General features: G+C 40.5%; 1 protein-coding gene across 1 annotated transcript in view; it reads right to left on the bottom strand.

Annotated features, from left to right (window-relative positions):
- LOC124804922 (epoxide hydrolase 3-like) overlaps positions 1-12,581 on the bottom strand; it is a 108,308-nt gene extending 95,727 nt beyond the window's left edge. The window contains exon 1 of the mRNA XM_047265298.1: positions 12,343-12,581. Within this exon, the coding sequence (XP_047121254.1) occupies positions 12,343-12,531 (189 nt within the window). The 5' untranslated portion in view covers positions 12,532-12,581. The remainder of the gene's footprint in view (positions 1-12,342) is intronic.
- Positions 12,582-12,923: the final 342 nt, after the last annotated feature.

Below are 12,923 nucleotides of genomic sequence, written 5' to 3'. Positions count from 1 at the left end.
ATCTTCACTGTGCGACAGCAGTCTTAATGTTACCAATGACAGCACCACTGATGCGGAATTAAACACTGTTTTGCGACATTTCTTTACCAGAGATTCTTGAGACAGTAAAAATTCCAGAACTCGAATCAAGAACCGCTGCTAATAAGAACACCTTGGATGTAGATCTCCTTGGTGCTGCAAAGCAAATTAAATCACATAATCAAGGCAAGTCTACCGCACTATATTGAATACCATTTATGTTCCTTTCAGACTATGCTGATGTAATGTCTCTATATTTAGCAATCATGTACAACCGCTCGCTTGGTGAAAGATCCGTACCCAAAAACTGGAAAGTTGCACAGGTTACACCAATACACAACAAAAGAAATAGAAGAAAGCGAGGTATTGACACATGGTCAGTACGGAACTGGAAAATATTCTTGTGAAATATACTGGTTCTTCATTCACACGAAGTAATAGGTGCTACTGACACGGGATTGCAAATTGATTCCGACTCCTAGATTTACAGAAGACTTAACACCTTCCTCACAAGCAGCTCCTAATCAAATGACGTGCCTGTGGAGTATCATCTCCTATATTGTCTGCAGATGATACTGTCGTTTACCTTCTAGTAAAGTCATCAGAAGATCAAAACTCAGCACTTATTGCGGAATGATTTATACAAGATATCTGAATGGAGGGAAAAGTGGCAACTGATACTAAAGAATGAAAAGTGTGAGGTTCATCCACATGAGCACCAAAAGGAATTTGTTAAATTTCTGTTACACGATAAATCGCACACATGTAAAGGCTATTAATACAACTAAATACCTAGGAATAACAATTAGGAACAACTTAGATTGGAAGGACCACACAGACTGCACTTATTGGCAAAATAGTCTGAAAATGTAACAAATCTACTAAAGAGACTGCCTACGCTAAGCTTATCCGTTCTCTTCTGGAGTACTACTGCGTGCAGTGAGATCTGCATCATACAGGACTGACAGTGAAGATCGAAGAAGTTCAAAAACAGGCAGCTCGCTTTATATTATCGCGAAATATGGGAGAGAGTGTCGCGGATATGACACGCGAGTTGGGGTGGCAGTCACTGAAACAAAGCCGCTTTTCGTTGGGCAAGATCTTTTCCCGACATTCCAATTACCGACTTTCTCCTCCAAATTCGAAAATGTGTTGACGTCCACCAACATAGGGGAAAATGATCATTATGATAAAATAAGACAAATCAGAGCTGAAACGGAAAGGTTCCAGTGTTCGTTTTTCCCGCGTGCTGTTCGAGAGTGGAACGGTAGAGAAGGTCAGTGAGGTACTAAAAATCATGGGATAGCGATATGCACATATTCAGTAGTATCGCGTACATCAGATATAAAAGGGCAGTGCATTGGCGGAGCAGGCTTTTGCACTCAAGTGGCTCATGTGAAAAGGTTTCCGACGTGATTATGGCCGCATGACCAGGATCTGGACGCGTAATGGTATTTGGAACTAGACCCGTGGGGTATTACATTTCGGAAATCGTTGGGAAATTCAATATTCCAAGATCCACAATGTCAAGAGTGTGCCGAGAATACCACATTTCTGACATTACCTCTCACCACCGCTTCCTTGGTAGATTACTGGGAAAAATATACGCAGTCAAGAAAGGAGACAGCTCACGTATCACATGAGCATCCAATCTTACAATATTGCTCGAGAATGTTAGATCCATAACAAATAGGACTAATAGAGGATACTGAACGTATTCAAAGGAGGGCAGCTCAAATGGTCACAGGTTTGAGTTCCAAAAGAGCGTCACGGAAATGTTTAAAAACTTAAACTGGCAGACGTTTGAAGACAGACGTAAATCATTCCGCGAAAGCCTACGTATGAAACTGGAAGAACCAATATTAAGTATAGAATGTACAAATATTCTTCAGGCCTGTATGCATAGCTTCTGTAGGAATCGTGAAGACTACACGGGGCCTAATATTATAGAACGCACACAGTTTTACAAATGTTGACCCACGAAACAAAACTTATCCGAATCTGCAGAAAAAATTAATATTTAGGTCAACATTTGTAAAATTAATTCCTCTCTCTCAAACCCCACCCTATGGGGAGAGACGGAGAGTTTTAGTTTTAGCGAATAAAAATTTACGAAGTAAATAAGTATTTATTTATCCGTAACCATTTTCCACGAAAAAATAAGAACATGGATTTTCTTGAATTACACCGCCAACTACCAAGAATCAAACCAAATGTTTAAGACAAAATGTACGTAGTTTTTTTATGCAGAATCTGATGCTGCAATAAAAAAAATGGGGGTTCCAATTTGAAATTTTAAAGTTGCCTCCCGCCCCACCACAAGGGGATGGGGTGGCGGGCTGATTTTAGCACCAGCAGATGTCCCCCTCGAAAATAATCAACATTGGATTCAACACATTTTTTCGTGTGAAGCTCATATTTCGAGCTATTTTGGTTTGTCAACATAAAATTTACACCCTGTGTTTTAGAACCAGTTCAAAGCCAGAAATTCCTCGGGGCTCAGGTTTCATCATTTCTCTGAAATTCGACCATTTTGTAATCGTGTGTCGAATAGCTGGAAGGAAATACTAAAACGTCTGAATGGGGAATACGTAGTGGTCGAAACATTTTCCGCTGATCCTCTTCAGTACACAATGTAGATGGCTAAATTCTCCTAGTCTGCTTCTTTTGGTTAGTATGGAAATGTCTCAGTACTCTTGATTTCGCTGATTTCTTCGTCTCACGTGGGATGCATTTCCTAGGAAGTACACTCAACTATCCATGGACTAGAGAAGCAGTTCACATGCCTTGTGGCCGATTGTGTACCCGTTGTTACTCGTCTGTAGTGGACGAAATTCAGCTTTCAATGGAGTCATCCGAATAAAGCCGGCCAAATATTGTCCCAGTATACTACAGCAAAAACTGTGCAGCGGTCATAGTTGCACACGACGCGGATTTGTAGACGCAACGTAAGGTAACACTACGTCAGAAGAGTGTGATCTTCAGTCCGAAAACCGGTTTGATGCGGTTCTCCACGCTCGTCTACTTGTGCAAGCCTCTTCATCTCGGCGTAACTGTTATAACCTACACCAATCAGCCTGCTTACTGCAGTCATTCTTTAGTCTACCTCTACAATCCCCCCCCCCCCCCCCCGCCCTTCTTCCACCAAATACACACACTTCCCTCATTAGTTTTCCACTATACCCATCTACACTTCAGTATTCTTCAGCAGCACCATATTTCAATAACTTTTATTCTCTCCCTATCTGAACTGTTAGTCGACCATGTTTCACGTCTGTACACGGCTAGTCAAATTCCTACAGAAAATACTTCCTGGCAATTAACTTTACATTCGATCCTAACGAATATCTCCTTTCCATAAATGCTTTTCTTGCTATTGCCAGTCTGCATTTTATACCTTCTCAACTTTGTCCACCGTCAGTTATTTTGCTGCCCAAATAGTAAAACTCATCTACCACTCTCAGTGTCTCAAACCTCTTTTCCAGACACTATCCATTCTGTTCAACTGATCTCCCAAACATTTGCCATCACTGACGGAATTACAATGTCATCGGTAAACCTCAATGTTTTATTTCTTCTACCTGAACTTTTAATTCCTTTTCGAAACTTCTCCTTGCTTTCCTTTCTTTGCTCAATCACAGACTGAATAACATTGAGGAACGGTAAAACCTCTGTCTCACTTCCTTCTAAACTACTGCTTCCCTTTCATGACCTTCGGCTGTTGTAACTGCAGTCTCATTTCTATACAAGTTCTGGACAACTTTTCGGAATCTGCATTTTACCTCTGCTATCTTCAGAATTTGAAAGAGTATATTACAGTTGACATTGCCACAACTTTTCTCTGAATCTACACGTAAGTTGCCTTTCTTCAGACTAAGGTATATCGTAGGGTGTTGCTTCGCGTTTTCTTACATTTCTGTTTTCTGGAACCCATACTGATCTTCCCCGAGGTCGGATTCTACCAATCTTTATATTCTCTAGTAAGTAATTTGTGGTATATTTTGCAACTATGACTTATCAAACTGATAAGTCATAGTGGTATCTTTTTGAATGCATCGTCATGCATGAACCTGAGCTCATCGGCAACAGCTTGCCAACTGCCTTTTTTTTTTTTTTTCAGACACACAATTTTCGACGCCCCATATCTCTGATCATAGATGCATCGCATTTATAAAATTCGCAGGTTTTTTCGTTTGTCCACGTCCCCATTGCTGTACACAACAAACTCATGACAGCAAACAACTACAAAACATTCGGCGGTACGTACGTATCGAAACTCTGGAACAAAAGGGAAACGATATTGTTTTCGCTCAAACATGCGACTGCAGTGCAAAGGTGAGAGAAAGGGTGAACAATTTTCAATCAAGGACAGAGATAGATATTGCCCTACAATACGAAATATTATCTACCCTTGATGGGCAACACCGGCAACCCCTCGGCAATACGTGGGCAGCTATCTGCAACAGCTTACACACTAGCAACGTTGTCCAGCTACACCGCAAAAATTGCCGTCTACTGTAGCCACATTTCTCCAATGCTGGCAGCAATGCTATTGCTACCAAGTATTTCCGTAAAATACGGCCCATCTTTTTAACTTCTGCGATAAACCATGTTGTTATACTCAGTCTAAGGCTTGAGCAATGTCCAGATATGTGTCTACCGTAGATTTAACATCATTACAGACACCTGTACAGTTTGAAAAAAAGAAAAAACCAACGGCAACTGACAATCTCAGCATGTACTGGCAGCAAGGTACAAAAAACTGTTTCCACTAACTTGCGGAGGCTACTTAAGGATTTGTCGGGTGAGCGTTTCTATGTCAAAGAAGTTCAGGAAGTAACTTCTGCAAGCGAGCTGGGGACGTCTAGTTGACAGTGGACACTCGCCTTTACGCTTTGACGTGTCGAATGACGATGGTGGAGTGTCCTCAACAAGTAGTTTTTGAATATCTTGAGAAATTATTTCTTTGATGCAGATTTGTATACCTCGAGCTACTCTTCTGTTCTTCATGAACGGTTCAAAGAGTGACATAACTTCGAGAATTAGTTATTTTGAATTCTTGCAATTAGGATTAGTGTTGGTATTAAGCACCATACGTTCATCTCTGATGATCCATTAAAGCGGTCCGAGCGTGGTGGCGCATTCGGGAGAACGACTGTTCAAACCCGCGTCCGGCCACCCTGGTTTGGGTTTCGTGTGATTTGCCTAAACCGCTTCAGGCAAATTCCGGAATGGTTCCTTTACAAGGACACGGCCGGCTTCCTTCCCTAATCCGATGGGACCGATGACATCGCTGTTTGGCCCCCAACCCCAAATCAATCAACCAATCAACCATTAATGGGAAACACGAAATACGCACTACATGTGTGTGGAACTGTCTCAAATATAACAAGATAACAGAACCACAAACCACTGTCTCGGGTCAAAAGGTCTCCCACAAACGTCTGCTGTACTGCATCTTAAAGCACAACAACAATATGTAAACGTTAAGTTTCCGGCGGAGTGATACACTACGCAAACTGAAATGCTTCGATATGACGCTTCGTATCAATAAACCGCTAGATCGTGACGCTGTCCTGAGTAAACACTGTATCGCTGTGTCATGTAGATTACATTGAGCCGACACGCTGAGAGAGCTTCGCCGTGCCACCTACACGTTGTCTTTTTCAGCACGTAGCAGCTGATCCTGAGGTTCTTTTTGATTCATACACAGCTGCTTATGACAGAAGACAGATAGGTGACAGCTGTGTTATGCTCATGTGGGGTCAGTGACGCCCAAAGAGACAATACCGGCAGAAAATCACGTGCATCTACTATTTTGCAATTAGTCTGTTACTCAGAAAGCGTGGATGATGCTACTACATAAATATCTTATCTCTCACAAGATGGCATGACACATCCGATCAACTGCAAAACTACTTGTACCGTCGAAAGTAACTTGAATTTCTCTGCTCTTAGTAAGATTAAACCGTAATCTCCCGTCGGCGACGAAGTCATTAGAGGCGAGACATTAGTCCGTGCTCTCTGGAATTTCTACGTTTCATACGTTCGCGTTTGGAAACGTCGCGAGTTCGTGGTACTCTTTTCTTATTTTGGCGAAAAAAAATTGAGAAATGATTGATAAAGGCGGAAAGCACAATGCAAAGTGATTCACCAGCACATTTTGGCGTTACAGTGTCGTAAATTTAGATAATGACTCGTAAAAACTGGGATGCAGAAGATTACACTGTGGGAGTTGTTGGTTTGACGTGATATACTGACTTGTGGCACCATTATCTTGTTACTGTTTGAGCCAATTACACATATGCTACTGCATATTTCGTGTTTCGCATGAATGGATCATCAGAGATGAACGAAGTGGTGCTTTGTACAACACTAATCCTAATGGTAAGAATTCAAAATGACTAATACTGGAAGATTTTCATTCTTTGAACCATTCATGCAAGACCAAAAGAGGAACTCTTGGTATGCAAATCTCCATCAAACAAATAATTTCTCAAGGTATTCAAAAATTAGTTGTTGAGAACCCTCCACCATTATCAGTCGTCACACCAAAGCGTAAAGGCGTGTTTCCACTGTGAACTAGACGTCCGCAACTACTACTTAAGTTCTTTGATGTAGAGACGCCCCGCCCATAAGTTTCGTCAACTTCCTGATGTAGTTCCCGCAAGTTAGTGAAAACAGGGTTTTGCTCCTTGTGCAAGTACCTGCCGAGCTAGTCAGCTGCTGTTAGTTTTTCTCAAACTGCAATCACAGGAGGCTATATTGATGTTAAATCTACGGTAGACGGACACTGCTCAAGCCTTTGATAGGGTAGTATAACAATACAGTATAGTATATAGTAGTATAACAGTACAGTTTATTGTAAAAGCTACAAAAAATAAAAATAAAATGCCCATGGTATACAGTCTGATTAACTGGTTCGTACCTTAAAGGTCGTTCTTGTAGTATATCATTGGTACTTCTTATGTCTACCCCACAAGTGTCGAGGTATCACAAAGTTCCCTTTTAGGATCTACTCTGTTCAAGAAACATATCTGACATACCAGACTTTAAACCAGTAATTATAGCTTCCTTCGCTAATGATACAGCGATACATTACACCGATAACAACATAACGAATATTCATGACCAATTCCAACGGGCTTTACTACCGCTTGAAAAAAAAAAAATGATTTACAGCATGGCGCGTCAAAATAAACGTGGGAAACGTCTAGCTACCTATTATGCGGAAAAAGAGAGAATTTATTACCCTCACCGGTAATTTTAGTCAAATGTCTATGTTCACTTGGACAAAAACTTCAAGAAACACAACAGGCGTATCGAATAAGCAAATGGTCTGTTAACTGCCCAATATCCCTTAACAAGTAAAGTCGTCTCTAAATAGGAAAACCAGTTTCCTACTTTACAAGTTGGTAATACAACCAGTAGTGTGTTATGCCTGCTCCTTTTGGGGCCGTGCTACGACTGCACATTTCAACAAACTTCAGTTTATCCAAAATGCGACATTGCGAATGACATTAAATGCTCCATGGTTCGTCAGAAACTGAACAATTCACAATGACTTAAACATTAAAACTGTTTCAGAAGCGATCCGCTCCATATCTGTAATATTTTACACCAAACTTCCTTACGTAACCAACAATAATTTGTCAATTATCCACGTATAATATCCATGACAAGCATAAAAATAGACGTCCAAAGTTGGTACTGCTACCTTGTCAATAATACAAACAGAGGCTGACATAAAAAGTACAATACCATAAACATTGCAATATATATTCATGTACGCTGCACGTAAAACATTACTGTAAAAGCCGGCCGAGTTTGGCCGAGCGGTGCTAGGCGCTACAGTCTAGAACCGCGTGACCGCTACAGTCGCAGGTTCGAATCCTGCCTCGGGCATGGATGTGTGTGATGTCCTTAGGTTAGTTAGGTTTAAGTAGTTCTAAGTTCTAGGGGACTTATGACCTCAGAAGTCAAGTCCCATAGTGCTCAGAGCCATTTGAACCATCACTGTAAATAATGTTTCGTAATATTGTAAATCTTAACACTGTAAAATGGAATCTTGTAAACTGTAAATAATGTGCTGCTATTTTTTATGATACTGATGTACAGTTTGTTCCCTAGTACTTATGTATAACCTACAACTGTTTAATTATGAACTAGTCATCGTAACACAAAAATCTGAATCCATGCAGAAGTATTGCGTAGTCAGTACCGGTACGAAAATGTTAGTGTCGAAAAGAAGAATGGCGCAAAGACGGATAGGTCGAAATAACCATTGGAAGTTTGGAACCCCAAATAATGTAACTGGATATTGTCAACCAAGAAAGCGCGAAATGAATTTACCAATTACTTTGTTTCACTAGAACGGAAAGTACACTTCGTTAAATTTCTGTTGATTTTTCAATGTTAGTCTAAAAATATTATATCTGTAATAAAATAAATATTATTTGCAAATGTCGAAGTATAATCAAATGGTGATCTCTTGATTATATAGCGTGCCATATATTTGTATGTTGTTTTGGCATAGTTGATTGTATAACAGACAAAAGATGCTCGAAACTTGTATACGACATTATCAGAAAGTTTTTAAGCTGAGTAATGTCCTCTGATTTTAATTAATTGAATAGTATCTCTTGATAAGTATGTGCACCTCTGTTTCGATTTTTTTTTCAGTCTAACATTTCTTTTTTTTTTAGCTTTTGCTTTTTGTTTCGATATTTCTCCAATAATAATAGTAAAATAACAGTGGCGGCTGCTCTGGCACTGTAAACTTCTCATGATGCGACTTTAGCGGAAACAGTTCTGCATGTACTTGCATCCAGTTTCTGAAATTAACCTGCCCAAGCGAATTGCAGAAGTAAACTTGCGCAAATCTTTGTTCTAACGCAAACACTTCAGCGAGCTCTTGCCTGTTACTTGCTAGTGGCTGCACGCCTTTAAGGTGGTTTGGAGCGATGTTGATGACTTAGAACCGGTAACAGGCAGTCATGTGAGCCTTTACCACTGACATGTCACGGCAAGGACATAGTTGTATAGAAACAGAGCAGTAAGACAGGTCGAAGACGAGACGTGACGGAACGGCAGAAAGTAGCTATCGTGCTTAGACGTGACCTGTTTACACATGAAATGAAGTTGCTCAAATTGTCAATATACCAACGCAGTCTGTTCAATGTGTCTACAAAGAATAATGTATGGCTCGCAGCCATGTGATATGCCGTAAGAAGTGAGGACATACAGAGATCCTAACCAGCTGGTAACGGAGACGAATGCCACGCATTGTTAATGGCAATCGATTTCAAACCTGTGAGGAATCGCTGCTGTCAGTGAATATAGGTCCGTGTCTGTCAGTTTCCGAGCAAACACTGCGAAAGGAACTGCATGCAATGTAAATTTGTAGTCGTATACCTCCCAAAAGACTATCGCCTTCATATGAACCGAGGTTTACATTCTCCCTATTTACCAGTCTCATCTCCGACGACAATGAGCTTCCGAGGTGAAGGCCATCGGCTATGTTCAGCGCTAAATGATACGAGATACGAAGGAAGTCACAAACAAAAGACAGGCGATGGCAAAAACTCTCACTGAAGGTCAGTGTTGCCAAATCAGCTCTTTTTAGAGCTAACTCTGGCTTCTTTTTAATGCCATTTACTGGGCAAATCCGTGATTTAGCTGGCGTTCCGAAGTATGGCTTTTCCCACAATCATTTGGTTTCTTTCCTAGATTTCTTTCTAGACTATAGGAAAGCATTAAATCTATGTTTATTATAGAAAAATTATTTCCATTGAACTAAGACGTTAAGACACGCTTAAACATTCCATGAAACTGTATTACTGGACTCAATTAAAAAGCATGACAAAGCAAACAAAAGCTGTGTTGGTGTGTCTTCCAGTCCCGTCAGCACTGTATTGTATTACATTGAACTGGAGACCTAGAAACGACGGAGAGGCTTCGTCCCCGCCGTAGCCCACAGTGGTACACAACCCCACAACAGGCTACAGCGGTCTACTCACCCCGCCGCCCCACACCGAACCCAGGGTTAACCCGCAACATACACATACAAGGTTGAAAGCGTTGCTGGGACGCTGTTGCAGCATAGCTTACAGCAGAAAAGTATCAAAGCTTCAAAGTAATGAAGGAAGCTATTCTAAGCAAAACATGACTAAAAAATCACACGTTTCACAGTTGCATTAATAAACAGCGTGCCAACGACTGAACTGAGGAGAGGAACGGCGAACTTCTACTCAGTGTAGTAGTATAATAAGAAATAATGTGAAATTAGAGTGCATATATTATGAAGTTCGTCCTATAAGTACACAGCAGAAACATTATTTCTATATTTACTGTGAGAAAATGAAAACTGTGTCAAAGAAATTGACATGAAGGTCTTTATTTCAACACATTTTTGCCTCAAAATATCAAGGTTTTAAAGATAGGCTAATATTTTATATACATGTCATAGAAATGAAATCTCAGATTATTATATCTGCGTTCGAAGTACAAGTGCGTCCAGAAATCATTTCTCTAACGAGATGCGGAGGGCGCACCTCTAAATTTGTATTCTTTTGCACTTTATGAATATCTATACATTTTCTCTTTAGCTGTTCAAGACATAAAAATGAATCGTCGCACACGATGCAAAATCCTGTGGAACAGTTATTTCTTGAAGTTGTTTAAAACTGAATTACATATCTGATACGAGTAAAAATGAGAAAATTATATTTCAAGAACTTGAGTCTAAAGAAAAAAAATTCATCGAAATAATATCAGCATTGATCCAATTGTTCTTCATAAAGTTGGACTTAACTAAAAATATCTACCTACTGCATTTTCGTGTGCACCCCTTCCCCTCTTAAATACCTTACACAGTATAATCATCGCAAAAATAAAACTGCTCAGTTATACAACTTGTTTTATTTCAGCTTTCTTCTGACTTTTTTGTAGACACGTTTTGCTTATTTCGGTTTGGGGCGTTGGCAACACTGCTGAGGGCTTCGGCAAGAGTGCGAGACTGCAGTGCAAGCCGCCAGTAAACATCGTTCAAGGTAGTGTGCCGCATTTGGAATAACCCATAGATTTGTTTGAGCTCCTGTGAAAATTAAGTGTACTTAGTGACATACATTAGTGTACAATCGAAATGTTTCTCAACGGTTCAGAATTTCACTCTATGCCGACAAAAATTGGACTACGGATACAACGGAAAAAAAGACGTGATGTGCTACCCCTTGTAACGTGAGCTGCACGTAAAACACAAATATTTTAATTAAAAATAGCGATACGATAATCAAGAACACCAAATACGAAATGATAAAAGAATCTTGAGAAACATTTCTTGTCAGCTAAAACCGAACATTATGAAAATCGGAAGCATTATGCAAAACTGTAATAAAATTTAAGTACAGATTGCTCATATTACTTAGAGATTCAAGGTTCTCATTGAGGATGCATGATCCATTATTGAAGACAGTTTTCTCTAGGTTCGTTTTATCACCACATTGACATCTCCAGCATTGCTACAAAGTTTGTAGTACAAACATCATTGTTACCTAGCTTGTCCGTTCCGGGCAATTATTTGCGAACGTAACAAAGCTGTTTATGCTTTTTACTAAGGAAAGAGGTTCTTCTGTATACTGAGGAACAGTTCTCCAAGAGTACGCGGTTAAAATTCTATATGATATGTGAAACAAACGTTTATGAATATTAAGCTTGGCGTAGTGATGAGTACCTAGCGCGAGGTCTTTAATAAAGCTGTTTATGGTTTTTACTACTAGACGTAAGAAAGAGAGTCATGAAAACCTATGTGTGGAGTACAGCCCTTTACGGATGTGAAACTTGGACTAGTGGAAAAGAAGAAAAGAGAAGATTAGAGGCATTCGAAATGTGGTGCTACCGGAGAATGGAAAAAATCAGCTGGCGAGACAAGGCTACAAACGAAGATGTCCTCAGAAGAGTGAAAGAAAACAGATCTCTTTGGCGAAATATACAGAAAAGAAGAATAACCTTCATAGGTCACATTTTACGGCATAACAATTTCATTAAGAGAATATTAGAAGGAATCATTGAAGGAAGAACTCGCCGAGGACGACCTAGATTAAGCTACATTCAACAAGTAATAAATGACATCGGGTGCCAGACCTATGCAGATATGAAGAAGAAAGTTGACAAAAGAACGGAATGGCGTGCTGCTGCCAACCAACCTGTGGGTTGATAACCGAAGAAGAAGAAGACTACGGAAACAGTTGTTTTGTATACTTAGGAACAGTTCTCTAAGAGTACGCGGGCAAAAATTTGTATATGTGAAACAAGAGCTTTACGAACCTTGAGCTTGGCGTAGTGGTGAGTACCTAGCGCGGGGTCTTGCAAACATTCCGGAGCTTTGTCGCGCTTCTTCCGATACCAGAAGGGCTTGCTCGGGTTGAACAGCGACTTCACGACGAGAAATGTGAAAACGAGACAACTGTAGAAGGCGGAGAGCCCGTACATAACCAGGACGGAGAATAGCCCCATGTTCCTACTTGCTCTTCGCTTGTTTCACTTCTGTCTGTATAATCGAGAGGCCGGAGTTGTATCCGCGGCGACGGTGCTGACATCTAGCGGCAGGCAGAGATTATCGCTCGCCAAACGGGCACAGGTAGCGTGTACAAAGGTCGAAAAACAAGGTTAGGAGGTACTGTATGTGCACGGGACGCACCGGTTCGGGAGAAACATTGTCTCTGTGTGTGTGTGAGAAAGAGAGAGAGAGACATATATTTAGGATGAATTTACGACGCACGCTCATTGCCATCCCTACGCAGCACGGTCATGCAAAAAATTTTAATACAACAGTCAGAGGCTTCAGTAGTTGATAAATAAGTCACAATGGCAGCAACAACGAAAAAACGAATCTTCACCAACGTGCA

Source organism: Schistocerca piceifrons, chromosome 7 (genome assembly GCF_021461385.2).
Source record: "Schistocerca piceifrons isolate TAMUIC-IGC-003096 chromosome 7, iqSchPice1.1, whole genome shotgun sequence".
In the NCBI taxonomy this organism is placed as follows: Eukaryota; Metazoa; Arthropoda; class Insecta; order Orthoptera; family Acrididae; genus Schistocerca; species Schistocerca piceifrons.
Note: the sequence above shows the minus strand (reverse complement) of the source record. Positions and strands in the feature narration are given on the sequence as shown.